General features: G+C 66.8%; 3 protein-coding genes across 13 annotated transcripts; 1 reads left to right on the forward strand and 2 right to left on the reverse strand.

Moving 5' to 3' along the window:
* Nucleotides 1-627: 627 nt before the first annotated feature.
* ESPN (espin) lies at nt 628-12,601 on the forward strand. Of its 6 annotated transcripts, XM_085080329.1 has the most exons (15): nt 628-921; nt 1,744-1,937; nt 4,165-4,351; nt 4,453-4,635; nt 4,719-4,850; nt 4,952-5,171; nt 5,244-5,521; nt 7,042-7,203; nt 7,281-7,455; nt 7,743-7,769; nt 9,002-9,147; nt 9,236-9,517; nt 11,522-11,601; nt 11,683-11,694; nt 11,789-12,601. In XM_085080329.1, exons 1-15 carry the CDS (start codon nt 628-630, stop codon nt 11,934-11,936), a joined length of 2,520 nt encoding a protein of 839 aa, XP_084936455.1. In that variant the 3' UTR covers nt 11,937-12,601. The 6 variants fall into 6 exon arrangements, with proteins under 6 accessions (XP_084936455.1, XP_084936452.1, XP_084936453.1 ...); XM_085080326.1 differs by having other exon boundaries at nt 4,952-5,521; XM_085080327.1 differs by lacking the exon at nt 7,743-7,769 and having other exon boundaries at nt 4,952-5,521.
* On the reverse strand, nt 12,600-16,703 carry TNFRSF25 (TNF receptor superfamily member 25). Of its 2 annotated transcripts, XM_085080335.1 has the most exons (7): nt 16,246-16,703; nt 14,414-14,609; nt 14,180-14,311; nt 13,946-14,101; nt 13,773-13,857; nt 13,611-13,678; nt 12,600-13,526 (listed from the first exon to the last, which is right to left on the reverse strand). In XM_085080335.1, the coding sequence occupies exons 1-7, from the start codon at nt 16,273-16,275 to the stop codon at nt 12,916-12,918; spliced, it is 1,278 nt and encodes a 425-aa protein (XP_084936461.1). In that variant the 5' UTR covers nt 16,276-16,703; the 3' UTR covers nt 12,600-12,915. The 2 variants fall into 2 exon arrangements, with proteins under 2 accessions (XP_084936461.1, XP_084936459.1); XM_085080333.1 differs by having other exon boundaries at nt 14,180-14,609.
* Nucleotides 16,704-16,818: 115 nt separating this feature from the next.
* On the reverse strand, nt 16,819-27,875 carry PLEKHG5 (pleckstrin homology and RhoGEF domain containing G5). Of its 5 annotated transcripts, none has more exons than XM_085080321.1 (23): nt 27,718-27,875; nt 25,870-25,946; nt 23,719-23,848; nt 23,436-23,538; nt 23,295-23,355; nt 23,087-23,178; nt 22,874-23,010; nt 22,649-22,797; nt 21,846-21,905; nt 20,898-21,083; nt 20,551-20,721; nt 20,382-20,477; nt 20,252-20,302; nt 19,992-20,141; nt 19,803-19,913; nt 19,586-19,735; nt 19,368-19,505; nt 19,043-19,162; nt 18,803-18,935; nt 18,620-18,732; nt 18,383-18,540; nt 17,515-18,306; nt 16,819-17,409 (listed from the first exon to the last, which is right to left on the reverse strand). In XM_085080321.1, exons 1-23 carry the CDS (start codon nt 27,848-27,850, stop codon nt 17,400-17,402), a joined length of 3,321 nt encoding a protein of 1,106 aa, XP_084936447.1. In that variant the 5' UTR covers nt 27,851-27,875; the 3' UTR covers nt 16,819-17,399. The 5 variants fall into 5 exon arrangements, with proteins under 5 accessions (XP_084936447.1, XP_084936449.1, XP_084936448.1 ...); XM_085080323.1 differs by lacking the exon at nt 27,718-27,875 and adding an exon at nt 27,139-27,230; XM_085080322.1 differs by lacking the exon at nt 21,846-21,905.
* Nucleotides 27,876-27,886: the final 11 nt, after the last annotated feature.

The raw sequence follows: 27,886 nt of genomic DNA on the forward strand, positions 1-27,886 counted from the left end.
CGCTGTCCGCGGTGCTGATGGCGGGGGGCGTCCCTTTGTCCGTCGCGCTGCCTGTCACCGTGCCGGCGGTAGTGGCCGCCGCTGCCCGCGCTGCCCACGGACCTGCCGTCGGTTCCCGTGATGCCGGCACTCCGCGGACGGCTGAGGGGGGCAGCCGCCCGCCCAGCGCCCCTCGTTCTGCCCGCGCTGCCAGGACCGGCAGCTCACGTCGGGCTACCAGAGGAGCCCATCTTTGCCACGCCTCTCGCGTGGGCGGGCGGCGGGCGGGGACACCCGTGGGGCCGCTGTCCAAGGCCGCGGACAGCGGCGCCGGCAGCCGGGCACGGTCCGCTTTGCCGTTCCCCCGGCCTTGCACCCGTCCCGGTCCCTGTCCCGGTCCCGGTCCCGGCCGCCACCCAGAAAGTGCGGCTGCCCCAGCTGAAGTCGCGGGGAGCAGTGCGGGGGTCCCGAGCAGCGGGGAATCGCCGCGCCGTCGGGCGGGGCGGGCGGAGGGGCGGCCCCGGGGGCGGGAGAGGAGGAGCCGGCGGGGCCGGGGGGCGGCGGGGCGGGAGCGCCGCGCAGTGCCAAGCGGCGGCCGGGGCCGCCGGGGCCGGGGCCGCCGCCGGGGCCGCTGGGGCCGGGGCCGGGATGGCGCTGGAGCGGGCGCTGCTGGCGGCGCGGCAGGGCGACGTGGAGGCGCTGCGGGGGCTGCGGGCGGCCGGGCTACTGCGACCGGGGCTGCGGGACGCCCTGGGCGCGTCCCCCGCGCACCACGCCGCCCGCGCCGGTCGCCTTGCCTGCCTCCGGTACCTGGCGGCCGAGGCCGCGCTCCGCGGGGACGCGCGGGCACGAAACGGGGCCACTCCGGCTCACGACGCCGCCGCCACCGGCAACCTCGCCTGTCTCCAGTGGCTGCTCACTCAGGGGGGCTGCGGCGTGCAGGTGCGAGCGGGGTCGCGGGGGGCGGCGGAGGGGCGGAGGGGCCCTCGGTAGCGCGGGCGGCCGGGGAGGTGTTCCGCGGTCCCGTGTGGGTGGCTGTGGCCGCGGGGAGACCGTCACGCGTGGTGCTCCCAACTCTGCCGACGGCAAGCCGGGGTCCGTCCCAGCCGGCACGGGCAGGGCTCCACCGTGCATAGTGGGCGGCATCCGACGGACCTGGAGAGTCCCCGGCCTCTCGGCGGGGCTCAGTCGCGAGGGCAGCACATATTCCCCAGGGCTGCCGCCCCCTCCGGAGGTTACACAACGGCGGGACCGGGGCGGTAAGCCGCTTGCCCCGGGGCCGGCCGAGAGTTAAGGACATGTGACGGCCGAAGGAAGAGGAGGCGGCAGCAGGGTTGGGAACGGGGATTAATCGGGAAGGAAGGGGTCAGTACGCATCGGCGACCTCCTGGCCAGGGGCCAGCACTACCCGCGCCCCACCGAGCGTGGAGGGTGGACGGGCCGGCGACACAGCGGAGCTCGGTGGAGAGTCCCCGCGGTCAGGGGCTCCGCCGCCGGCAGAACAAGGAGGGCATTGTGCTGCCCTCGCTGTGCGTGGACTCAGGCCCTGATGGAGGGCAGACACGCTCGTCCCATGGTCCCTCCAATGCCCTGTGTCCCTGCTCCAGCCCTTCTCCTTACGGACAGGAACTCCACGCTGGTCACCCCACCCCCCCGGGACCAGCTCCGGGCTGGGGGATGCCCCACGGCTGCCTGCGGTTCCCAGCCCCCTTGCCGGAAGGGCTCGGTCCCTGGTACTGACAGCCGTCCCACTTCCTCCTGCAGGACACAGACAACTCTGGTGCCACCATCCTACACCTGGCAGCACGCTTTGGTCACCATGAGGTGATCGACTGGCTCCTCCGCTTTGGAGGCAGCGACCCCACAGCGGCCACCAACACGGGAGCACTGCCCGTCCACTACGCCGCGGTCAAAGGGGATTTCCCTTCCCTGCGACTCCTCTTGGGACATTGCCCCAGGTAACGGCCCCCACTGCTGGCAGCGAGACAGGGTCTGCCGGAATCTTGGCACCCACCAGCAGGAGAGGGGCTAGTGGGTGACTGACTTGCCCAGTGGCTGTGGCCCCAACCCTCCCTCCAGCAACTGGGCAAGGTGCCAGCACTGGGGACGAATGCCGCAGCCACCCTCATCCCCCAGCTCCAAGGGCAACACGGCCACGTTATCAGTCCGGGCAGCCAGCTGCACCTTCTTTATGGCCCAGAAAGAAAAGACGAGGAGGAGAGGGGCGAGCGCTGGCAGAAATATTGTCACTGGCCGCTGAGTCGGCTCCTGGCGCGGGGTGATAACACAGCAGCCTTTGTCCGCCCGCTGTTATGTAAATGGATTAGGCTGACCGCCGAGGAGAGGCTGCTCCCCGCGCCGGAGACGACCTTTCCGCTTGCCCAGGTCCGTGGGCATTGCTGGACATGGCAGTCTCTCTCAGACGGCTCCGTCTCGGCAGCATCCCCGCTTTGCCTCCTCAGCGGTACCTGGGGCCAGGCTAGTCCCCGTGTTACATGGCATAGCGGCCCACAGGGCCCGCGATGCCAGGCCTCGCCACGAGGCTGCAGCAGGCGATTAGGTGGCCCCTAATCCGATTTCCTGTGGTGGGCAGAGGCCACTAGAAATAACCCACAGACCCGGCCAAAGCGGAGCCGGGGGGATGCGCTGTTGCTCCACATTGTCCCTGGAAGGCTCCAGGGTTGCAGATGAGAGGGGTTGTACAGCTCTCCCACATCCAGGGAGTCCTGAGGCAGCGGGACAGAGGACTCGGCACCCCTCTGTCCCTGGGTGCCACAACCCCAGACCCCTGCATCCTTCCCTCCCGGCAGGACCACAGAGCTCATAGCAGGATCCCTGCATCCCATGGCACTCACAAGCCAGAGCTGTCCCAGCCCCAGTTCTTTAACCGTCCCAGGTGTGCCAGTTTAGCTCTGAGCACCTCTGGGATTAATCCCTTCAGCCCAAGCCCAGCCCCAAACCAGTCACTGCTCCTGTTCGATGTCAGCCCAGGTGTGGCACAGCGCTCGCATTGCCTTTCACGCCGCTTGCCGGGGTTGTTCCGCTGCTGTCACCGCCTTCTCCCTGAATTATTTAGGGCTGGCCCTGCTCCCAGCCCCGCGCCTGCCCGGAGGCTCCGTTACAGCTGCGAAATCCAATCCCTGATGCCGCTGCGGGACGCTGGCGCTCCCAGCCCACCTTCGCACCGGCCTAAGGGGCCCCCGGCAGCCGGTGGCCCAGCATGGGGTCTCAGCCATCTGGCAAAGCAGTTTACTGGTGCTGCCCAAGTGGCTTAACCCCTTCCCAATTACTGAGAAATGGGAATCAGGGACTGACCCTGTGCCTGTGCTCCTGCTGTCGCCTGCACCCCAGTCTGCAACTGCACCAAGTCCCATCTCCAGCCCCCGCTCGGGGAGCACCCAGCGCTGTGCCAGCCCGGCACTGCTGAACCGCGGGGCAGGCACTCTGTGGCACGCAAGGCACAGCGGGAAGGGAGAACTAGCCACAGCCCGTCTCACAGTTACAGGGATCAATTATTAAGGGCCTGCGATCGTTGCGATAACAGAGCAGAGTATTTATTGCTCTTCCTTTTTTAAATATTCAACAGGTTTTTTTATGGACCACTTAATAAAACAGCTTCCTGTGGGGCGGGGAGGCAGGATGCGGGATGTGGGATGCAGAATATGGGTCTATGGGAGATGCGACACAAAAGATGTGGGATTCAGGATTTGAGTTGCACAGTTTGGGATACACAATTCAGGACGAGACGCAGGGATACCAAAGCCTTCTGGGGCAGTGAGGGGGCACCAGTGCCCAGCAGCTGGGTAGGGCAACACCATGGTGCAGGTTGGCCTTTCCCCGCCGGCTCCACGGCCAGTGCTGCCTAAGCAGCTTACTTTAAAATACGACTAAATTGCAGTGTCCAAAAACAGCCGGAGGAAGGAGCTTAGCCTAAGCAGCCTGATTAACTTAGTGACCTCCCGCTGCAGCTGCAGCCACGGCTGCAGCACGGAGACCTATGGGAAGCCATGGGGTGGACAGCTCCCAGCCCTGGCACTGCCCTGCCTGTCTCCAGCTGTGTCCCCTGTACCTCCCCATTTTCCTTGTGTCCCACAAGTCCCTATCTCCCTATATCCTGCCTGCCCCCTGTTCCAGCACTGGCAGTGTCAGTGGCCACAGGTGACGGGCGCTGTGCCCCACTTGCAGCACGCTGAGTGCCCAGACCAAGACGGGGGCCACCCCGCTGTACCTCGCCTGCCAGGAGGGCCACCTGGAGATCATCCAGTACCTGGTGCAGGATTGTGGGGCTGACCCCCACGCGCGCGCTTATGACGGCATGACCCCACTGCACGCCGCCGCCCAGATGGGCCACAACACTGTCATCGTATGGCTGGTAAGCACTGTCCAGGCACAACATGGCAAGGCATGGTGGCACAGCGCGGTGGCAAAGCACAGGGTGCACAGCCCCAGTGCTCAGCCCGCCTGCCCACACAGATGAGCTTCACGACAGTGAGCCTGTCGGAGCGGGACGCCGAGGGGGCCACGGCTATGCACTTCGCCGCCAGCCGCGGCCACGCCAAGGTGCTGAGCTGGCTGCTGCTGCACGGTGGGGAGATCACTGCCGACGGCTGGGGCGGCACACCGCTGCATGATGCCGCCGAGAATGGCGAGCTGGAGGTGGGTGCTGGTGGCCAACAGGGTGTCAGGGTGAGGGGTGGGGGCTTCCCTCCAGCCCTGCCATGCACCCCCACTCTCCCCAGTGCTGCCAGATCCTGGTGGTGAACGGTGCCGACCTCAGCATCCGTGACCAGGATGGCTACACAGCAGCCGACCTCGCCGACTATAATGGCCACAGCCACTGCGCCCAGTACCTGCGCACCGTGGAGAACATGGTACGGCGGTTCCCGGGAACGAGCGCGTGGGGAGCACATAGGGAGCATGTAGGGCCTCACCACCCCTGCCCTGCTGCCTGACCCCACGGCTGTGCCAGCAGAGCGTGGAGCACCGCGTGCTGTCACGAGACCCCTCTGCGGATGGGGAGTGCCGACAGCCCGACTCGGGCATGTCATCGCCCAACACCACAGCGTCGGTGCCACAGGCACGCTTCGAGGTGGGCTCCCCTGCCAGCACCCTCTCCAACTACGACTCCTGCCACTCCAGCCAGTCCAGCACCGGGGAGAAGAGGGGCGGCCTCCCAGGGGCCCCCGCCGCCCGTGAGTGCGGGGCCAGGGGGCGCGGGGCGGGGGGTGCGGGTCCAGCCCCCCCTGACCCCCTGCCCTGCGCAGGGGTGCCTGAGCCGGCGCTGGCGGACATGCAGGCGTACATGGACATGCTGGACCCCGAGACGCGGCCGCGGGGCCGGGGCCCAGCAGGCGAGGGCTCCCCGCCGCCACCACCCCCTGCCTTCCCCCCGCCACCGCCCCCACCCCCCACCACCCGGCCACCACCGCCACCCCCCGGCTACCCTGCACCCGCGCCCCCCGCTGCCCCCCACACCGCTGACATCTACGTGCGGGCCAAGAACAACCTGCGGCATGTGGAGAGCCAGGCGCTACGCCGAGAGGTACGGCCCCTTGCACCGTGTCCCCTGCACCATGCCCCATGCACAGCTCAAGGGTCATACCACCTGGGGGGACATGCCACTGGGCACCCATCCCCTTTGAGGAGTTGTTGTCTGCACTGGGAGGGGACAGTCCCAGCTGGAGGCCTACACTGGGAGGGGGCTGGGGTTCAATTAGCAGCGAGGATGAGGCAAGCTGAGACCAATGATGCTCTGGTGGCTCCATGGCACTGGGTGGGCCCACTCCACTGCTGCACTGGCTGGGGCATTCGGCAGCATCATGCCATGGTAGCCGCGCCCATGCGGCCCCGGCGATACCACCGGCAGCATGCCGAGCTGGGCGTGGGCAGCTGCGCAGGCGGTAACCCGAGCGGCCGGCTCCGGTGTCGCCCGCGCCACAGGTGTCGGGTGGCACAGCCAGCGCTGCCAGGAGCTGAGAGGGCTCAGCCAGGCGTGCACAGGTAAGAGGGGTGCAGGCCCCCATGGGGGGCTGGGGGGGGCATAGAGATGTAGTAGTTTTGGGGCAGCCCTGACCCCCTACCATTGCTCTCGCCACCCCACCGGGGACAGGATCCCGGCCATGGTCAGGGCATTGGCAGAACCCAGCCCTCTTGGGGACAGGGCATATAGGGTGGGGGTCTCGGCAGGGCAATGTGTGCCAGGCACGTGGCGGGCTCGGGACTCCATAGAGCTCGTTGTGCACGGCCTCGGCGCTTTAGTGCTTACCGGAGTAACGGGCTGTCCCGGGGAGGAGTGGGCGTGTGGCAGAGCGGTGCCACAGCGGTGTGGATGCCCCATGCAATGGGGCTCAGCGGCACGGACCCTTGCCCCAGACCGGGTCTGGGAGTGCCGGAGCGGGAGCCAGACTTGGCACAGCGCCCATGGCAGCCGGAGCAGGAAGCACCGAGCTGGTGTTTGTTGACTTAGCTGGTGCTAGCGGCGGAGGCGAGCAGCTGGGCTCACCGTGAAAATGGCATGGGTGGAGGTGGCGTACGGGGAAATGCAAATAGCAGGGCCCCCAGCGAGGGGAGCAGGGCTATGCCGCGGTGGCACCCCAAACCCGAGGAGCAGGCACAGCCCCCTGCAGCGCGGCACTCGGCAGCACAACTCGCAAAGCCGCTGTGGAATGCACTGGGGTGAGCTGAGGCTGCGCTGCCTGAGAGCCCTGTTCAGAGGGAGGTTTGGAACCGGGCCCCAGCCCCGCGCGGGATAAGCTTCCGGTAATCCGCGGGGCTTGGGCTCGGCACTCCTGTTCCCAGGGGGTTATCCAGGGGGAGGCTTGGCCAGGATCCTGGGCACAGGCTCTGGGGTCACAGTGCCAGGCACTGATGCCGCACTCTGCAACCATGGCACGCAGCCCCCGGTAGAGCAGTTTGCCGGACAGACCCCAGGGCTGCACCTGTTGTCCCTCTCGGCTCTGCATTTGCCCCAAGGCAAACCGCTGGCACGGTCCTACTCCACCACGGCCCTGCCCCACGGTCACAGCCGGACACGGCGGTGCTGAGGTGGGCTCCCCATTGCAGCTGGCATCGCGTGAAAGCAGTCCTGAGGGCCTGCGCCGGGCAGACTCCAGCAGGCGGTCAAGGAATTTCGGCAAGCAGCCGAGCACCGGTGACTATTACAAGCACCTGGGGCACGTTGTGGCCGAGCAGCCAGGGCCCCAGCGAATGGCGCACACCGAGGAGGTGAGCCCCGCGCCGCGAGCCTGTGCACAGCTCAGTGCCACCGGCACCAGGCGATGCCTGCCCATGTTCTCTTGCAGGCATCACCCATCTCGGCGGACACCATGAGCAATGGGGAGAGCAAGGCTGGTGCTGAGCTGCCACCCCCGCCCCCGCCCCCACCTCTGCCCGACACTGCCTGCCCGACGCCCCCACCGCCGCCCCCGCTCGCCGATACTCCCGCCGGCCCCCGCCGTTCCTCCTCCTCTACGGGAAGTAAGTGGCAGGGTGCCGGGTGGGCACGGGGAGTAATCCTGGGCACTGTCCCTTTGGCTGTACTGTGGCATTGACCGCCTTGGCTCGTCTCCTCCCGCGGCACTTTGGCCGCGCGGCTCCTGACAGCCTTTCTGTCCTTCTCTCCTCCGGTGTCGGCGCGGGGGCCCCCACGCCCGCTCGCCCCTGCCTGCTCTCACTGCTGGCCGCTTCTCTTCTCTCTTGTCTCGCGGTGGCCAAATCCTTCCTCTGCCGCGCGCCCTGCGCCGCCTCTCTGCTTCTCTCCCTAGGAGGAAAGGCGCTCAGGCAGATGAAGAGTAAGTATCGCGGCCCTACGCTCCTCCCTGCTCAGGGGGTGCCCTAGCTCTGGGCACAGCCGGCGGGGCAGGTCCCGGCGCCGTCTTGTGCTGCAGCCATGGGGCATCGACGGCTGCTGGGGCTGCAGGCTCTCCTGCCGCCGAGCCCTCACTGCGCGTCGCCGGCCGGCGGTGCCACGCGGGAGGCCAAGCGCTGGTGCGGGGCTGCCGAAGCCGCCAGGCAGGGCTGGCATGGCTGGGCAGGCAGCCGGGCCCCACGACCCCGCGGCCCCGCACACAGAGAGCCTTTGTTCGCGCTCAGCCGGCCGGCGTGACCCCGCCACGTGAGCGCACCGGCCGCTCCCCCGCCGCTGACTGCAGCCGGCGGGTTTGGCCGCTGCTCGGCGCCCGCTTTATTAGCGCCGGCTCCCGGGACCGGGGGGTCTCAGCCGGCGCTGGATGGCAGCGCGCGCGTCCCGCTGGGCCCTCAGCACCCGCAGCCCTCTGGCTCCGGCGTGGCGCGGCCGAGCGGGGCGAACTGCGGGCGCCGGCCGCGGGGAGGGGGCTCTGCCTTGGCACGGAACCATGGGCCGTTAGGGATTCACGCATGGCTGGCACGGACGGTGGGTGCTCGCGGGGCGGGTAGCATGAGCAATGGGAAGAGCATCCCCAGAGTGCCGGTGCCACGCAGTCCTTTGGACACCGGGATGGCGGGGGGGCTGGCCCAGGCTGTCGGAGCATTGCTGCCTGGAGCTGTCCGGGGAGTGTAGGGGCCGTCCTGCAGTGCCGGCGCTGCCACGGGCCATGGAGCCATCCCTCCAGAGGCACATTTCTGTTGCGGCATAGTGCCTCGGGGCCATGGGGTGATATTCGGGGCTGGGGCCAGGCTGGGACCCTTGCAGCTGGGTGCTGGGGTGCTGATTCAGCAGGATGCCATGGACTCTGTAAGCTGCTGTTGGAGTGCTGGTCTAATGTATCTGTGGAGTTGGGGTTCCAGGCTGTTTAGTGCTGGGGGGTTGCTCCACTGGGGTCTGATGGACCCAGGATTTGGGTGATGTGCTGTTCCTGTGGACCCGCTGAGCTGGGTGTCAGGAAGCTGCTTCAGGGGCGTTACAGAAGCTTCGGGATGGCGGGGGTGAAGCAGTCAGCCAGACACCCCTCCATCCTCCTACCCTGCAAGCTGATGGGGGGATTCACAGGGGCAAGGAGAAGGTGCTGGCTGGGTGCTTACTGCCCATCCTGCCTCTCTTCAGGCACCAAGTCCTTCAACATGATGTCCCCCACCGGCGACAACTCGGAGCTGCTGGCCGAGATCAAAGCTGGGAAGAGCCTCAAGCCGACGCCACAGAGCAAAGGCTTCACCACCGTCTTCTCCGGCAGCGGCCAGGCAGGGGCCAACGTAGGTGGTGATGGGGGCCAGGGGAGCCGGTGGCGCGGCGCAGCACAGCATGGCAAGTGCCCACCGCCCTCCCTCCCTCCTTCCACAGGCAGAGTCGCCAGTGTCCTCCCCATCACCCACCAGGACGCCCACCCCGCCGGCCACCCCCGAGGCTGCTGGGCCACCACGCTGCCTGGCAGGGGGCTCACCAGAGCCAGTGCTGAACGGGAGCTCACCGGTGCCGGCAGCAGGCGCTGGGGCAGCGGTGGAGGTGGAGGCGTTGGTGCCGAGCCAGGACGAGCAGGGCCGGCCCATCCCCGAGTGGAAGCGGCAGGTGATGGTGCGCAAGCTGCAGCTCCGCATGCAGGAGGAAGAGGAGCAGCGACGCAAGGTAGGGGGGTCCCACGTGCTGCGGCGGCGAGCGCGGCGCGGGCATGGCCCAAGCAGCTCAGGACCTGGCGAGATGGCGTGCGTGGCATTGCCTCCGGCTCCCAGCTGGGCTGGGGGATCACCCTACCTGCATGCAGGGGCGTCACACCCCGGGGATGCCACACAAGGCGGCAGTGGCACGAGGTGCGTGCGGCATGGCCTCAAGAGCCCCTTTGCCCTCTTTCCCGCCGCAGCCTGGGAGCCGCTCGCCGCCCCTGTGCCGGCACGGGCCACCTGCCCGCGGGGGCATGCCGGGACCCGCCAGGCAGCCGATGCGGGAGGAGGACATGCAGCACCTGGAGAGGCAGCTGGGGAGCCTGCGGGTGATGCACGAGGCGCAGCCGGGGCAGCCTCTTCCAGGGGGGCCGGAGGCGGAGCTGCCGCCACTCGTGCCGCTCTCCGCCCCCGCGGCACCTCGGCGCTTCGCCCTCGCCCACGAGGACGCGCCTGCCCGCGGCAGCCAGTCCCCCGCACTGCCGAGGAGCGCGGCCGCACCGGCAGCCACCCTGAGGGGCCGGGAGAGCCCTGGGGCGGGGGGAGCAGTGGGCAGCCCCGGTGCACAGAACGACGCCCGGAGCGAGATCCTGGGCTGCGGCGTCTCAGTCCGCAGCCTAAAGGCCAACTACGAGGGGCCAGGGGGACCTCCTGCACCTCCCCCCAGGGTCACCAAGCGCAAGCGGGTGCAGCCCCCCGGCAGCACCCGCCGGCCCATCCTGGAGGAGGAGTACGGGGATGGGGCACTGCGACGGAGCAGGCCAGCGCTGCCACAGCCAAGCAGCCCACATGAACGCACCAAGGGGTGCAAGGAGCGCGCCGTCTTCCTCTTCCTGGAGCACTGGAAGAAGCGGGCACTCGCGGCGGTGCCTGGGGAGGAGCGGCCTCGGCGGCCGGGGAGGCGGCGGCCGGCAGCTGGGCGGCTGCTGGCCCGCTGGAGGAGTGTCGCCCGCCGGGTCCCAGGGCGTCAGATCCGGCGGCTGAGCCGCACCACGGTGCTGTACTGGCCTCAACACTTCCTGCCCCACGTCGGCGGCTCGCCCATGCCCCACGACAGCCTCCCTCTCGACCTCTTCATGCTGGGCTACTTCCAGCTGCTGGAGATGCCCCTCAGCCCTGAGGAGCGGCGCTTCCGCCACCTCCTCTGCTACGAGATGTTTGACCGCCTGGGCAGCCACAGCTGGCACCGTGTCCGCCGTTTCCACCGCACCGTGCTGGAGCAGGTCGAGGCTGGCCTCCGTCACTGGCTGGATGGCTTTGATGACCTCGTGCAGGAGTTTTTTGGGGATGACCCTGTGGCAGTGGCAGAGAGCCTCCCAGAGACCTCCACCATGGCCCTGGAAGGGCAGGGGGCAGCAGTGCCAGTGCCGGAGCTGGGAGAGTTCAGCGAGGAGGACGTCTGCCGCTTCATTGACCGCAGCTTCTCCTTCTGGAAGGAGAAGGAGGCAGAGATGTTCGACACCTGAATCCGACGGGATGCTGCAGGCTGTGCCAGTGGTGTGGCGTGAGCAAGTTCAGGGGACAGCTGTGGGCTGTGCTTGCCCACCTCTGTGGCTCGCGGTGCAGCTCAGCTTGGCAGAGGGCTGGATGTTGTTCTGCGCGGCCCCGGGCCGAGATTGCAGTGTGCCGCTTGCAGTGGCTGTGTGTTGTGTGGGAGGTGCAGCAGCGGGGCTGCGCTCCCGTCTGGTGTGGCGTTTGCGGTGCCGGGGCAGCGTGGGCCCCCGCGTGTCATGCAATAAAGCTGTGGTGTGCTGCAAAGGCTGGCCACGCCACGCGCTCCTTCCTCCTCCCGGCGCCGGCGGAAGGCGGGCAGTGAGGGGCGCGTCGGCGAGCCATGTGCTGGTGAGCGCCTCCAGAACCGTGCTAGGAGGGCGGCTGCCACAAGGATGCACCAGGACGATGCTGCGGCCCCACGGTGCCGGCAGTGAGGGCGGGCTCCCGGCAGTGCCGGTAACAAGGCTGTCTGTTGCAGGAGAAAGAAGAGGAGGCGCGCCTGGCCAGCATGCCGGCTTGGAGGAGGGACATCCTGCGCAAGAAGCTGGAGGAAGAGAGGTGAGCCAGGGGCGGGGGATGCCGCACCGGCCGGTTGCTCCCGCTGCTCTGCTAACCCCACTCTTCCTTTTGCCTTCGCAGGGAGCAGAAACGGTGAGTGCCGCAAGCCCCTTCCCTGGGTGGGCGGGCACGGCGGCTCCCGCGGCTCTGGTGACCGCGGCGCCCTGTGCCCTCTGCTGCTAAGCAGGAAAGAGCAGGAGAAGCTGAAGCGGGAGGAGGAGGAGAAGGAGAAGGAGCAGTCGGAAAAGCTAAGGACTCTCGGGTACGATGAGACAAAGTTGGCGCCCTGGCAGCGACAGATCATCCTCAAGAAGGGGGACATAGCCAAGCACTAGCCACGCCACACCGCATCCCGGCTCTTCGCAGCAGGAGGAGGCGGGAAGGTCCTCCCATGGACCGCGACATGCCTCGGCACCCTCCTCCTGCCGTGGATGGCCACATAACCCAACTCAGAGGAGCCCCCACCACCGCCCCAGGCACCCGTAGCCCCCTCCCACCCCCCATCCCGCTGCCGCCAGCCCTCCGCCACCCTGTGCTGCCCGTGGCAAAGCGAGCTGCCGCGGCGTGGGACACGCGGCTCCTTGTGCACTGCCCGGCTCGGCCGCTGCGGCTGGGCTCGCTGCACTCCCCGCTGGCACCACTCGCCGTTGCAGCGCGCTCGCTCTCACTCCTGCCCCTCCAGAGCCGCTCAAGGCCAGCTCCCGGCTCACCTCTGCCCAGACCGCCTGCCTTTCCAGCGATTAAAACGATAAACCCCGCCAGCAGTGCCCCGCGCCTTCCTGGGGCTGCCCACGCCATCCCCTACCCACACCACGCTCACCCACAGCGGTGCCCCCCTCACCCACATCCCCACAAACACCCCCATCACCCACACCGCCTGCATCTCTGCCAGCACCCATATTGCCTGTCTCCTGTGCTGGCCACATCACCAGTGGTGGCCCTGAGGCCAGCGGTGCCCTGGTGCCTGGCCGATATGAGGAAGGACAGGGGATGGCGGATGGAGAACACACCACTTTATTGGGGCGGGGGAAGGAGTGCCCGGCAGCGGGCAGCCTTGAGAACTATCCCATGGGTTCGCGGTGGGCTCAGTGCCTGCTCGTCCCGCGAGTGGCTGGGCAGCTGACGTGCTGGGGCATGGGGTCCTCCCCGTCCCTGGGAGCAGGGGGACATAAATAGAGGGGAAGGGCAGGTGGGAAGGGGACATAAAACTGACATAAAATGTCTACACGTCATAAGTAACAATACTTAGGGGTATGGCCCAGTGAGATGTGGAAGTGCCAGGACCTCCCTGTGCCAGGGTGCTGACGCCGGGGGTCAGGGTCCTGTGGGCAGACTCTGACGCAGTGCCTCGGCACAGCCGGCCAGATCCATGCGCTCCAAGGCGGCAAAGACGTGGTCAAGTGTGGCACTGGTCTGCTGGCACCAGCGCTTCAGCATCTCGTACTGCTGGTCGCGGATGTGGGCCACCTCCAGCTCTACCAGCTCAATCTCTGCCTCCCGCAGCTCCAGCATCCGCATGAACTCCTTCCAGCGCCGTACCGGCACCACATCAATGATGGCATACAGCTGGCTGCCCTGCAGTAGGGCACCACGGGGCTCCAGGGGGGCAGAGGACTCCTCCTCGTCACTGGGCTGCTTACGCAGCAGGGTCTGGTGCTTGGGGCTCTGCCTTGTCATGCCACTGGCACGCTCTGTCCCCTGTGGGGAGCATGGCTGGGTCCCGCACAGGTTGTCCCACCTCCGGGCACTGAACTGGCACCGTGGTGTGGCCGCAGACTTGGTCATAGGGGTGGCTGCACATGCCGTGGGGAGGGGACCGCCTGCCAGGGAATTATGCCAGAGCCTCTTCCTCTTGTGGTAGATGGCGAGGGCACCCAGGAAGAGGGGCCCAGTGAGTCCCAGCAGGATGTACTCCAGACCTGAGCCTGCAAGGAGGAGCAGGAGCATTGCCATCAGCTGGCCGGCACAGTGACCACACTCCACCACCCCTGGGCCCCTTGTCCCCATACCTTGGTCACTGCTGCTGCTGTTGCTGCACACTTCCTGGCACTCTTTGCCACACTTGTCGGGCGTGCTCCTGCAAGGAGATGGGATTCATGGGTGCCATGCTGTGCCATGCCACAGGCCCCACATGTGTTCCCGGCTGGGACACAGGGAGGGTCTATGCTTACGGGTGGCAAGGCCGGCACTCGTCTCCCTCCCTGTAGAAGTCAGGCTTGCAGCTGCTGTCACAGAGTGCGTCTTCCTCCTCCGAGCCTGGGGAGAGGGTGGGCATGAGCAGGGTGGCACAGCCAGAGGTGGTACAGCTGGCAGATTGTGCCATGGGGCAGCTGGCAGCACTCACAGGGTCGCTGGATGAGGCGTCCAGTGCAGGGCTGGCATTTCTGGCAAGAGAATTCGCTGCAAGAGGGGGGGTCAAGGCAGACACGGAAGTGGCCGGGCTCACAGCCACAGACGACGTTGCTGGTGGCCGAGCAGTTGCTCAGCACACTCTGGAAAGCTGCAGAAAGCAGGCAGTGAGCTGAATGGCACCGCCGCAGTGCACAGCAAAGCACGGCATGGTGTGGTGCCAGCTCACCTTGTCGGTCACACTCGTAGCAAGCCTGGCACTCTCTCAGGGTGTTGGGCTGGGTGCGGAAGGTGCCGGCGGGACAGGGGTCACAGTCGCCGAGGATCCCAGGGCTTGTGCAGGGGTTGGACAGGAAAGTTCCTGCAGGGACAGTGGGTTGACAGGGAGCACGGCCGCCTGCAGCAATGTACCTGCTGTGCCATGGTGTGCTGTGCCATGCCACACGGGCCGGGCAGCGCTCACCTGCAGGACACGGGATACAGCAGTGGTTAGCAGCCTGGATCCAGTTCATGCCGGCGGGGCAGGAGCGTCTGGTGACATGTCTCCGGAGGCGGAGGAGCGGCTGCACCAGGACCCGCTGCCTTCGCGGCACGGTACGGTTCTGCCACCCTGGGGGCTGCGATTCGCTGGCCGCCAGCCACAGCGCTGCCAAGGTCACCTGCAAGCAGGGAGAGAGCAGGGCTGCAGGCAGCAGGCGTGCTCCAGGAGCCGTGCACCCCTGGGGGACGGCCCCCACACCAGCTCACGCTGGGCTACCGGAGCCAGAGTACCTGGAACTGTGTGGACACCGGTGGCTGCACGGGGCAGAACGGCTGCAGCCGTGGCCCTCTGCGCCAGAGCTGAGTGGGTGTGCTGCCCCAGGGCCGGGAATGCCCCGCGGCAGTCCCTGTGCTCTGCTTTCCCCGCAGACCACGACGAAGCAACTTCCTGCTGGCACTGTGGGGGCCACTGTGCCACAGCCTGTGCCCAGGGGGCTGCTGCCAAGTGCCCCTGCGCGCTCTGCAAATGGTGCTTCCAGGCTGGCTAGGGAACGGCGCGGGGATGCTCGACCCCCTGTGCCAACGGGACCCCTGCCATGTCCCCAGGAGTGGGGATGAGTGAGTCAGGAGCACAGACTGCTGGTGGTGCCAGAGATCGCCAGCTCAGGGACGTGTCGGCAGCCGGGCGCGTAGGGGTTAACACTGACAGCTTTGACTTTCCTGGGGTTTATCTCCCTCACAGAGGAGGTGATTTCCTCCCCGAGAGGAAGACGTGCCTGGCTCATGCTCTCCCCGATGCTATCGCGCCTCGTTACGCGCGTCCCAAAGTAGGTCACTGATCCCCCGCGGGGTGCCAGGTGCTGTCCGCAGGGCAGCCCCGCTCCCCTGGAAGCCCCGGTGGGGGCAGCGAGCAGTGCCCACGCTGACACCCCTTCCACAGACCGGGCCGGGGCTGAGAGGACCGTGGCGCTGACAGTGTGGGCAGGGAGCCAGGGGATTCCTCTCTGGGGGCTGGATTTCCCAGCCGTGATGGCCTCGATTACGGCAGTTGAATCATTTTCTACTAAATCTGCCGCCACCGGCAGACTGAAAACCGCGCTGGGCCGCCCCGCACACGCAGAGCGCTGCCGGCAGATCCGGGCGGCTGTCTCAGTCCCGGCTGCCAGCGGCACAGCTGAGTCACCGCTCAGGCACGACCGTCCCGCAGCGGGGCCCTGCCCGCTCACCCCGCCTGCAGACGGGCAGCAGCCCCTGCCCAGCGCGGGGAGCAGGTGCCCGGTGGGCAGGGGAGCCGTGGGCACGGGGCGGGTCCAGGGCTGGCCGCGCGGCGGGGAGAGCCACCGCTGCCTGCGCGGTGCAAGCGCCTCTCCAGCCCGTAACGCAGCCGCCGCTCCCGGCGCCCGAGTGCCGGGGCCACCGCCCGTGTGCCCAGCCCAGAAGGTAGCCGCCCGCAGGCTGTCGGCATAGCCAATCCCTGTGGCACTGCCCTGCCTGTGGCCCCGTGACTGACCCCACGCACCCCACGGCCGCATCCTGTCTGTGGCCGAGACCTTCGTGGCCTGTGGCCCCCACCTTCGTGGCCTGTGGCCCCCGTGGTCGCACCACACCGTGAACATTTCGGTGAGCAGAGCCCAGCCCCAGCTGTCAGCCAGAGGGGAAAGCACTTAGTTTCTTGGAAAGAAAGTTTTGGTGCACTTAGCACTCGAGTTAATCCATCTTCCTCCCTCCCTCCTCCAGACCCCTTACGACCACAGCCGTGGGACACCCCACAATTGGTGCCAGGGCTCCATGGGACCCCCACGCCTCCGCACTCACCCAAGCCACCCCAGGGCAGCAACACTTCATCCTTGTAGCCGATGCGGCTGGGTCATGCCGGGGCGGTGAGGGGAGCGGGGCAGCAGGTGCAGTGGGGTGTCGGGGCAGCTCAGTGCCCGGGCAGGGTGCCCCGGCACCCCATGGCTGCCGCCAGCAGCACGCGACGCGTGGTGAGTGAGCGCCAGCGCTCCCCACACAGGCTTTTACGCCCAACCACAGCAGGAGGAAATGCTTTTTTGGAAATGAGTCCAGGGGGTACGAAACCACATGACGGGAGTGCTAGGCGCGGGAGGGAAGCTGCACTGCCTCGCCGCTGGCTCGGCCGCGCCCTCCCTTGCCCGTTGGCACAGACCCACGTAGCAGGGGTGGCGGGGGGACGCAGGGTGTGTGGGGAGCAGTGCTGACCCCCACCCCAGGGCTCCATCCCCACCCCGAGCTCCAGGACAGGAGGCTGGAACTGGCCCCAGCTCCCTCTTTGTCTGTCCCGCTGGGGCTCCCTCAGCTGCGCCGTGCCCACCGTGGTGCTGCCCAGCCCTGGGTGCCGCTGAAGCCAAAGGAGAGGCGAGGCAGGCGTGAGCGTGCACCAGCTGGGTTTATTGCTCAGCTGGGACGTGGAGTGCAGCCTGGCATGGGGGGGCAGCCGGGGCTCTGACCACCGCCATGTCCCACCGTGGCTCCCACACTCCGACCCCAGGTGCTGCCATCCACTGCCACCCCACAGGGCAAACTTGCCTCAGTCCTGCACCGTCCCCTCCTGCCACCAGCCCCAGCCTCTTCCCTGTACTGTCCCCAGCACCGTGCCATCCGCATGCCATCCCTCTCATCACCTTCCCCACTCACCACTGCCGACATCATCATCCCTTCCTCGCCTCCAGGAGCTGACCCACAGCCCCCAACAGCCCCAGGGCCCCCTGCCCGGCAACCCTCATGTCTGTGGACAAGGGTCCAGCACAAGCCATGCGCCATGTCCAGCCCCGCACCGCCATGCCTAGGACATGTCCTCGCCAAGGGGACTGGTCTGCATCCCCATCCATGTCCCCACCAGCGTGGCATCCCAGTGCCCGCTCTGCCTGGCCCCGGCATTACGCTACAGTTAGAAGCAGGAGAAGCTCCTTGGTGCATCCATGCATCTCTCCTTTCCACGCCAGCGGCTCTCAGACCTCCCTGCAAGACACAGAGCGGGGAGAGATGCCCTCAGCACTGGGACTCGGCCCCTGGAAAGCCCCTGGAAGGGCCGGGGCATCCCCCAGGAGCAGGCAGTGTGCTTACGAGGCCGTCAGCGTGGAGTTGAGCAGCAGAGTGGTCCGGATCCGGTACAGCTGCGCCAGCGTCAGCTTGCGGTGCTGTGCCGACTGTGGGTCCGAGAGGGTCCGGCGGGCAGGAGTTGGAGAGTCATGTCTGAGCTCCCGTGGGAGGGATGCCGGGCTCTCCACTGGCTCCTCTGGCTCAGAGAGCTCTGATGTGGAGCTGCCACTGCTGCCAGGGGCAACCAGGGGTGCAGGGTCTTGGCTAGTCCGGGGGGAACCAGCACAGAGGTCAGAGAGGCTGCGGCTTTGGCTTAGGGGTCCTGAAGAAGTGGGGGACAGGAGTTGGGGCAAGCTGGCCTCCGACTTGGACTTAAGCACCCTGGCCGGGCAGGGCAGGAGCTGCACGGGGGTCCGGCGGCGCAGCCGGGGCGAGGCAGGCCGGGGAGCCAGAGGGGCCCTGGGGGGCTCCTGCCCCTCCTCGGCCATCCCCTCTGGCTGCTGGCCAAAGTCCCGCAGGGAGGCAGGTGAGAGCGTGCCATAGGCGCTGTCGATGGAGGACGAGCGGCAGCCGCTGCCTGGGGAGGCCACACCCTGCGGCGGGGGCACAGGCAGGGCGCCTGCAGGCAGCTCCTGGGTGGGGGTCTCGGCGGAGGTGGGGGTCTCGGCAGAGGTGCCAGTGCCGGTGGAGGTGCTGGTGCTGACAGAGGAGCCGTCTGAGGGTGAGCTGAAGGGTCCTGCATCCCAGTCTGGGGAGGAGAGCTCGTCGCCACCGTCTGCCGCCATGGCGAGCGTCTCGGTGGAGCCGTCGGAGGGGCTGTGGAGGCAAGAAGGTGAGGAGGGGCCTGTACCAGGCCGAGGGTGTGCAAAGGCCTCCCCCTCCTGCTCCCTACCACTGCTGTGAGTCTGGGCTGGTGCTGCTGTGGCGTAGGATGGTAGGTGAACTGGCGACTGAGGTGCTGCTCTCACCATCCTCCTCCTCCTCCTCCTCTTCCTCTTCCTCCTCTTCCTCCTCCACGCGACGGCGCTGCCGCAGCCGCTGCAGCAGGTTCTGGGAAGCAGAGGTGTCAGCGAGGAATGGGGTATGCACGGGGCACCCACGGGTCCCTCACCCAGCCATGTACCCTCACCTGGGCATTGCGCACTGCCTCGACCCAGCTGCGGCACAGCTGCCCGCTGGTCTGGAAGGTGTAGGCAGCCACGGCACTCCCCAGCTCATTCAGGTAGATGAGGAGGAAGGATCCTGTAGGCAGAGACTGTCAGCAGAGTCCAGAGATGCCCCTGCAGTCCCTCGTGCCCCCAGTGCTGCTCACCTGGGTCCCTGAGCTCCCGGCAGACAACCCTGTCCACCAGTAAGGGCTGCCGGATCACCTTGGTGCGCTCAGCCTTCTTGAAGGGCTTGGTGATGAGGAAGAGGTCGGTGAAGAGGAAACAGTAGACGTCCATCTGGGGGTGGGAGTGAGGCCATGGGTGGTGGTCAATGCAGTGAGTGAGGGAGGGTGGGCAGGGGCAGGGGCTGGGGCTGAGGCCTCCCTGTCCCCTGCAGTCCTCACCTTGCTGTCTTTACCTTCCCGCATCCGCAGGCTGCCCTCGAGGAGGAGCTGCCGGGTGTCCTCCGGGGAGGTGCCAGGGATGGGGGCCGTCAGGTCCAGCCGCAGGAACTCCTTAAGTAGCTGCCGGGAGCCCCCGGTGTCAGCATGGGGTGCATGGGGTTACATGGCATAGGTGGCATGGCATGACATAGCATGGGGTGGCTTGGCATGAAGTGACATAGGGTGGCACAGCAGGGTGGCACAGCAGGGTGGCAGAAGGTGGCATTGAATGGCATAGCACGGCATGACATGGCAGGAGATGGCAGCTCCACCATGTCCAGCCTACCTTGTCCACCTCATCTGTGCTACCCTCCACCACCTCGTAGGCATCGATGCGGCTGAGGATGGCATCCAGGCGCTGCCGCTCCTGCCGCTGGCGCATCCGCGAGTTGACATCATTGATGAAGCGCTCCACGGAGTTGATCTGTGACAGATGAGGGGTGGTGGTGGGTTTGAGGGGCCTGGAGTGACCAACTCAGTTGCCCCCCACCCTCAATCCTTTACCATGGTGGTGATGGCGTCACGGGAACGTGGGTCATCCGTCTTCTTCAGGATGGACTTGAGGAGCAGCGGGTACTTGGTGAGGCGCTGGTGAGGCTTCACCAGCATGTCACTCAGCTTCAGGCGGCTGCACTGCTCCTGCTTCTCGGCCCACTGTGGCACGCAGGTGTTAGCACTGGCACTGCTCTGGCCCCAGCCCTGCCCCCTGCCCTCCCCTTACCGTCACATAGGTGCGGAAGAGCTCACTGTCCCTCAGCAGTGCCCTCATGTACTCCATGCAGCCCTCCTCCTCCATGCAGTACCGCACATAGGGCTTGAACAGGGACCCGAACTGGGGGACACACGGGGGTCACCATGCAGCACACAGCATAGCATGACTCTCCACCCACAGCATGGCATGCCCACTCACCATCTTGAAGCCATCAAGGAAGTCAGTGGGGTCAAGTAGTGCCCCGGTCCGTCGTGCCTTGGCCAGCACTGGGGCCATGACACTGCGCCACAGCTTGCAGTGCAGCCGGATGATCTCCCCAATGTTGCTGAAGAGCCGCTCAGCATCCACCTGTGGGGGTGAGGTGGGCAGTGCTGGGGAATGGCACCTCCACCCTGCGGCCTGGCAAGGCTGAGGACCCATCCCCAAACACCCTGTCCCCTGCAGCCCCCTCCACTCACCTCACTGAGCAGCCCCGACTCCTGCAGGTTCACCAGGCAGGAGAGGAAGAGCTGTGGGGAGAGTGGGGAGCTGGTGAGCTGCAGCCACAGCCCCCAGCCCCAGCATGGTGCAGTAGCTGCCAGCACTCACATCGGTGATGACTTTGAGGTTCCGGATGTAGGTGGCCTCGGTGTGCAGCAGCTCCCAGATGGCTTCCTGCTGGTGGCACTGCCGGCGCGACAGGGCCTGCCAGGCTGAGTGTCAGCGCAGTGCTGGGGGCTTGGCAGAGCCCCTGTGGCTCCCCAGGCCCTGTCCCTACCTCTGTGGCATGGATGATCTGCTGCCAGCTGTCCTCCAGTGTCAGCCCGGCCTCATCCCCATCCTCCTCCCAGGAGTCGCGGTCAAAGCGGAACTGGGGCGGCAGCTTGGGCAGCCCGAAGGTGCTGTAGGCGTGCAGCCTGTTCACCAGCTGCTCCAGCTTCTCAGTCTCCTGGCCAAAAGTAGGGGACAGAGTGGCTGGGCCAGGGCGAAGTGGTCATGTGCCACAGACACCCTCGCCCTGCCTGTGGAACGAGGGTCTCAAGCCCCCAGGGGGACCCATCCCAGCTCCCCAAAATAGCAACAGGTAGTTCCCACACCCCCTCCCCATGCCTGCATCCCACCTACCCGCCCGAAGGAGCCCGTGCTAGTGCCGGAGCCGAAGAAGCCACTGAAGCGGCTGGCGGCGCGGTTCTTCCAGGTGTCAGTGCCATTGGAGGGCAGGGAGCTGCTGCCATGCAGGGCTGGCTCAGGGCTGGGGATGCTGGTGTCCCCCAGGAACTCTGTTATGTTCTTCCTTCGCCGTCCTGGAGCCTGCAGCGGGGACAGCCAGTGTCCCCGGGGTCAGTGCCCAGCACTGCGGCCATGGCACTGGGATGGGGACAGCAGCACGGCTGACCTCGAGCACAGTGGGACAGACACCCAGATGGCAGCCCCGGGCAGTGGGGTCCCCCGGCCATGCTCCCCTGCCCGCACTGACCTGCCTACCTGCATCCCGGGGGTGCAGGGCCCCGGGGGTGCAGGACCCCGGGCGCTGCCTGGCCAAGCCCGGCCGGCCATGGACAAGCGGCCCCAGCAGCGGGGGGCTCAGGGCATCCCGAGGGTCGCAGCAACCCGGCCGAGCCGCCTGTCCAGCCGCACTCCCGGCTCGGACCGCAGAGCCGGGGCCGGGCAGGCTGTGGCCGGGCTCCTCCGAAACAAAAGGAGGTGGGGCCAGCGCCGAAAACTTAATTTCCCTCCTCGGCAGATAAGCTACCAGAGTTGAACAATTCACCGGCGGAGATCAAAGCCCCCCGCCTGGCCGCGAGAGCTGGGTCACGGCCAAGTGGCTCCCGCCGCCCCGGGCACCGCTGTACCGGCTGCTCCCTGAGTGTCCCTGGGCCGTGCCGGGACGTGGCCGCTGCCATCTCCTCATCGTGACACAAAGGGCAACAGGGCCGGGGTTCCCTGCCTCCCACCAAGCCCTGAGAAGTGGCATGCTGCTGCCACCGCCGCCAGCACGGTCCCACACCCTGCCACGTCCCCAGACCCAGGCAGATAGAGCTGCTTTGAGCAGCTTTGGTCCTCATTACTCACTGTGTTGCCGCATCTCCCGGTGCTGCCAGTCCCATCGCCCCGGTGCAACTTGGTGCCCACCTGCCCCGAGGAAGGCAGTTGGGACCAAGATCGCCGCAGAGGTGGCTGGTTGCCCGCTTGTCCCCTGGCCCTATCAGTGCCTTGCCTGTCCCGCAGCCAGGCATCATAGTGCTGGACACGGGAGGCTACCAGCCCTGGCCATGCAGCCAGTTTGCCACCCTCAGGGACTGCTGGTACAGGACCAAGCACCCTGTCCCCCTGGTCAGACCCTGAAGAGCTGCTCTCCGCAGGCCTGGCACCCTGCTCCCACGGGAGCGACGCCCAGCCCGGTCCCACACCTTATCTGAGGCCAGGGTCCATGGGGCAGGACCAAGCTGTGCTCAGCAGCTGCAAGGTGCCACCGTGAGAGGAGGGCCAGAGGCCAGGGCAAGTTCTGGGGCCAGGGCGAGTCCCAGGGCTGGGGTGGCACCGAGTGCCAGCCACTGCTGGGGCCCCCAGGGTTCCTGTTTGCCTTTGCTTTGGTGCCAGCCTGTACCTGGCAAAGGGCTGGTGCCTCTGCTTGAGTTGCTACACTACCATGGTATAGCCAGCATAGCACAGCACAGCCAGCATGGCACAGCCAGGAGACAAAGTGGCTCCTGGGGACTTCAGCCCACACCACATAAAGCCATGGAGAAGCCATGGAGAAGACGTGCTGCTGCCCCATGACCTATCATCACCAGAAAGAATGGCTAGCAGGGGATCACACGCACTGTCATCCCATCCCCAGCTCCTCCCTCCCCAGAGCTTGCACTGGCACTCACCAGGCTCTCGGTGCCCTCCCGACGTCCTGGCAGTGGCTCCAGCACTGGCCCAAGGAATGCAGCAGTGCTGGCAGGATGCAGGATGGGCAGGCTGGCTGACCTGGCATCCCTCACTGCCTGCTCCACCTTCAGCTCATCCCCAGGCTTGGCTGTGGGAGCATCAGGTTGTCAGCGTCCCCTGGGAGCTTCGGGGAAGCCAACGCTCCCTCTGGGCCCCTGCCACACCTTTCACCCGCAGGTAGTGTCCCCCGAAGCGATACGCCTCGAACTGCAGGGACAGTGGCGTGTGGGACTGGTCCAGGTAGATGTCCACCTTGCCCAGCTCGATTGCCTTCCTCTCGAAGACTGGCAGCAGCACTTCCCTGCAGGGCACGAGTGCCTTATTTGTCTCTGCATCTGTCCCCACACTGTTCCTGTACCTGTCCCCAAGAGACTCACCCCAGCGACTTCTTCTTCACAGCTGGCACAATCTCTGCCTCGATGTCAATGCTGAGGTCAAACTTCAAAGTGAAGCACTCCTTGCTGGGGTCCTGGGAGAGGTGGCAGCTGCTTGCCTAGGGGTCTCTCCCTCCTGCCCTCCCTCCTTCCTACCAGGGCCATGCTTCTGCCCTGCCGACTACCCCAGGGAGAAGGGCTGGTGCCTTACGTCAGTGTGCCTGCGCCAAGCCTTCTTCTTAGGCAGCTTCAGCGCTGAGCTCCTGCGCTCCCTGCGGGCACAGGGAAGGCAGGGTGATGGGAATGCCGCAGGCTGGGGCTGCACAGGGGCTGTGCAGGGCTGGTGGCTCACCCTCTGCTCTCTGCCGGACCGTCCTCCTCCTCCTCCACATCAGAGGCAGGGCTGGTGCGTGGGGGGCATGAGCGTGTCGACATGTTGCGGGCCAGAATGGAACCTGCAAACGGGCATTGAGCTGGGCTGTGACAGCTCCCCCAGCCCCGTGCTGGCTCCCACTTATCCCACTCCCACCCCTGAGTTGCACCAGCCCCAAGCGCATTCCATCACTCCCATCCCTGCGCCGCACCACTGCCGCAGAGCCGCGGGAGCAGCGGTGCCACAGCCCTGCCTGGCTCACCTTGCGGGGACAGATCGAAGCGGATGTGGCCATCGAAGTGCATGGCGCCATGGAGGCGGCCGTCGCAGAGCTCACACAGGCTGAGGGGGCCGCTGCGGCTCAGCTGCCGGCACTCTGCGTGGTGGCATTCCTGTGGGGACATGTGTCCATCAGGCAGGGCCTGCCCAGGGCCACCAGCTGTGGCGTGTTGACGGGGGGAAGGCCAACACCACGAGCAGCAGTGTCCCCTCTCCCATGCCCAACTGCAGCTGGGACATTGCTCACAGCGAATGCTGGGGCCAGAGCGGGCACAGGGGAAGTGGCATGAGCAGGACATGGCCATGTGGCAGTGGGTACTGTAGGGCATGGTGATGACACAGGGGTCTCTGCACCACAGACCACCTCCCAGCTCCACCACCATGAGCAGAGACCCTGGGACACCTGCACATGCCGAGGCTTGCACAGGGAGCTGAGGGACAGTCACCTGCACCGTGGCACCAGCATCTCAGCAGTGGCTCAGGACGCTGTCCTGGCACCCCACAGCCCCTTTGTGCTGACGAGAGCCATGTCCCCGTGGCAGGACGGAGGAAGTGAGCGTCTGCAGCCAAACAATGCTCGAAGCCGGCGCGTTTCCTCCGATTGTGTGCGGCCACGGCCGCGGCCCCAGCCCCTCCAGGCATTCACAGAGGGTTATTTTTAAACCCCCGGCCAGGCCCCCAGCACAGTGCACAGCCTGTGTCCCCTGGTCAGGGCTCGTCTGCTGGTCTCACTGGGGCACCTCCTGGCCCCACTCCTGGGGATTGTGGTGCCACCGGCCACTGCAAGCAAGCCCTGCTGCACTGCTGTCACATCCCCGTCCCCGTGTAGGACCCCCATCGCCACCCTGCACGCGGAGGGGTGCGAGGAGCTGCTGGGAGGAGCCAGCCCTGCCCGGGCTTGCCTGTAGTACACCGCTCTGCTGCGGGGAGGAAGCGCCTGTGCAGCTCCAGCCGCCCCCACTTCCTGCCCTCCTTCCTCCCGGCGCTGCTGAGGTCAGAGCTGACGCGCTCCCACCACCCGCGCTCTCTCTGAGGGGGCCGCTGTCCCCTCTGCAACACCCACTGCCATCCACGAGTGTCCTATGCCAGGCCTCGAGACAGCCTCAGCCTCAGGACAGCGTGTACCCCTCAGCCCCAGGACACCCTGTACCCCTCTGCCCCCCTCCTCTCCCACCATGTGTCCCGCAGCGCTGCTGCCATCGCGGCCTCGTGACACCTGCATGTGGGAGTATGGCCGTGGGCTCCAGGCAGTGCCTGCAGCTGGCACTCGTTCAGTTAGATCCCCTGGGATCCTTGGCTGCCGTCCCAGAGAGATGCGGGGCTCCTCATCCACCCTGTGCCAGCAACTCATCCCCGGGCTCATCCCCACAGGAGGGGCCAGGCGGGATGGCCAAACCCCTCTGCCCCCTCCTGATCCAAGCCCCACCGCACTCCCAGCACTCGGCAGCTTTGCCGCCCCCCAGCAGGTGCCTCACAAGCAAGGGGGATCACGGTCCCGCACCGTGGCACGGCAGGATGAGCCCCCAGCCATACCAGGCCCCCCCTCCTGCTACCTGAGAGGGACTACCAGGGGTCTGGTGACAGCGGCGGGGTGGCCTCAGTCGCTCCCGACAGTCCCGGCTGCACTCCTGGGCAGCTACAGCCCAGTGCCACGTGTGCCCCAGCAGCTCCGGCCCTGCCACCCCGGCGTGCAAACAGAGCACCGCGGCACACCCCCCGAGCCCGGGCCGTCCTGCCTGCTGCGCCGGAGACACCGCCCGCGGCCCTGCACAACAACCCCTGGGAGTCAGGGCGTAGGTCCGGCCCGGCCCCGCACAGCCGGTGGGAGAGAAGGGACCCCAAATCCTCCCTGGCGTCACGTTAGAGAGCGGGGAAACAGACGGGCTGGAGTGGATTAGCTTAAATCGCGGCATCTTGGGGAAACGAGTAAACCGCCGCCGTGCCGTTAAATGCCAGCAGGAGCCCGGCACCGGCGGGGAATGCACACCCGCACAGGCTGGGGCACACAGCAGGACAGGGGCTGCCGACTAGTGCAGGGGTCCTTCAGGGAGTGGCAAGTTGGGCAGAGCAACTTTTCACCCACAAGACCCCAGGCGGCAGCTGCCCGGCGCTTCCCCCACCCCGCAGGACCCACCTTGGCCGCTCTCCTCTCTCCGGCACAGTCGGGGTTCTGGCAGCGCAGCACTGTCTCCTCTTCTGGGCACGGCTCGGCTGGGGAGAGAATGGGGTCAGTGCCTGGGTGCCGTGGTGAGCCCCCTCCGCTGCCGTGCCAAGGCCCCCACACCACGAATCCCGAGTTTAAGAGCTTGGCAAAGCACTCGGGCTCAACCCGCTCCTGCCCGCTCCACAGCTCATCCAGGGGAATGAAGCCCCGTGCCCAAGAGCCAGTGATGCATCCCCACCGAGTGAACGCACTGTGTGCTCCGCCGTGACAGAATCTGGTACCTCCTGCTCAGCACCCCAGGTACAGGGTGAGGACACGGACCTGCCCCAGCTCCCCTGGGGCTGGCACGGCTTGGGGCTGCAGCAGCAACACTAAATCTGCTGCTGTCAGCCCCCAGCGGGGCTTAGGAGCCACTTTAAGCTTTGACAGTTAAATCGGCCTTAGGAACAAATCCTATTTTGAAGGCTTTTGTTATGTGTCGAACCTAATCGTTTAAAAATAACAGACTCCGGGCTGCTCGCGGCAGCAAACGAGCAGTACAGACACCCTCTGGCAGGACAGCCCCGCTGCAGGCAGGGATGCACCGCTGGGAAGTTGCCTTCTGGGCAGGGAGCCGATGCCGGGGATGTAGAGAGACCAGGTGGCATGGCTGTGCCACAATGGCACGGCTCTACCAGGTGGCACGGCTATTCCACCAGCCCAGCGGCACAGGGACTTCCCCGCCGCACTGCTTCCCTCTCCCGCATGTTTCCTGCCAACAAAAACAGCATCCATGCCGACCCGAGCGAGACCGCGGCCAAGGCAAGGGTTAGAAACAGTCTGCGGGATAAAACAGTCTGCCTTTTGAGGCAGCACTGAAAAAACTGCTGCTTCTGCATGGAGAAGGGGGGAAGCAACTCGGAATGGTGCTGCTTGCTCAAGCTCCCAGCTGGGAGGCGATCCCGGGCTGCTGGGGCACCATGGACGCTGCTGCATGACCATGCAGAAGCAGCCGGGAAGGGCTCAGCTCGTCGCCCTCCGGGAGTAGGGCTTGGAGCAGGGCTGGGAGCAGGGGCCGAGCGCTGTCCCCGAGGCAGGAGCACAATGAGGCCTCTGTCCCCGCGGCCGCCCCGCAGCGCCCGCCGGGCTGGGCCGGCCCCCGCCCCCCGCCGCTGCCGTTTCACTTGACCTATCGGGAATAATAACGGAAACAAATAAGAAATTCTTTCATGCACCCAAGGGAAAGTTTTCCAAACTCACCAAAAACTAGAGGCTGGCCGGAGCGGCCGGCAGTGCCAACGACCAACCCCACGCCGCAGCCTCCGGCACGGCCAGAGCCGCGTGGCCGCTCCCAAAAGCCGACCCTGCCCGCGGGGCCTCGGGTTCACGGGCTGGGAGCTCCTCGCAGGGAGCCCCGCTCTGTGGCAGAGGCAGGAGGGTGTCCGGGCCCCACCAGACACTTCGGATGCTGCAGGAGAGGTCCTGTCCCCATGAGCTCCTCTCCCCGCTTGGTCACCTCCTCCTGCTGCCGGCTGTGCTATCACACCCGGCGCTCCCGGCGACGGCGAACGAGTTTTGAAACCGGATCGTCCTTGCGGCAGAGAGCACGGCAGCGGCAGCCGGCTGCTTCAAACGCCTGCCTGGGCCCGGGGGAGCGGCGCCGGTGGCACTGAGCGGTTTGCTGAGCGCTCCCCAGCTGCACCTGCAGCATTCCCACGGCATCCCGGCGGCACCCAGGAGCTTCTCCCACCCCCTCGCCCTCGCTGCCAGGGCTGGAGGCTTTGGGCAGCCGCACTCAGCCACAGCCTGCCGGTTGCCCAAAGCCCCCCAGCCACCTACCCCCGAGCTCCTCGCTGACGTCCAGGCTGGAGCTCCAGGAGAAGCGCTCCACTGCCCCGTACTCCAGCCCCGCCAGGCCGGCCGGTAAAGCCTCCAGCTCGTAGGCACCCCGCTTCTTCCAGTACAGAAACATCCTGGGGTTGGGGCCGGGGGGCCCCCCGGAGCCGTG

Source organism: Lichenostomus cassidix, chromosome 21 (genome assembly GCF_008360975.1).
Source record: "Lichenostomus cassidix isolate B80296 chromosome 21, HeHo_3.0, whole genome shotgun sequence".
Lineage (NCBI taxonomy): Eukaryota > Metazoa > Chordata > Aves > Passeriformes > Meliphagidae > Lichenostomus > Lichenostomus cassidix.

Coding starts and splice junctions, on each gene's coding strand:
- ESPN (XM_085080330.1), top strand. CDS start 628: ATGGCGCTGGAGCGGGCGCTGCTGGCGGCGCGGCAGGGCGACGTGGAG. Junction 4,636..4,718: donor CCGAGAATGGCGAGCTGGAG/GTGGGTGCTGGT, acceptor CACTCTCCCCAG/TGCTGCCAGATCCTGGTGGT. Junction 7,204..7,280: donor GAATGGCGCACACCGAGGAG/GTGAGCCCCGCG, acceptor GTTCTCTTGCAG/GCATCACCCATCTCGGCGGA.
- TNFRSF25 (XM_085080333.1), bottom strand. CDS start 16,275: ATGAAGTGTTGCTGCCCTGGGGTGGCTTGG. Junction 14,102..14,179: donor CTACGAGTGTGACCGACAAG/GTGAGCTGGCAC, acceptor TGCTTTCTGCAG/CTTTCCAGAGTGTGCTGAGC. Junction 13,679..13,772: donor GAGTGCCGGCCTTGCCACCC/GTAAGCATAGAC, acceptor ATCTCCTTGCAG/GAGCACGCCCGACAAGTGTG.
- PLEKHG5 (XM_085080321.1), bottom strand. CDS start 27,850: ATGTTTCTGTACTGGAAGAAGCGGGGTGCCTACGAGCTGGAGGCTTTA. Junction 20,722..20,897: donor GCACGGGCTCCTTCGGGCGG/GTAGGTGGGATG, acceptor ACTTTTGGCCAG/GAGACTGAGAAGCTGGAGCA. Junction 18,936..19,042: donor GGGAAGGTAAAGACAGCAAG/GTGAGGACTGCA, acceptor TCCCACCCCCAG/ATGGACGTCTACTGTTTCCT.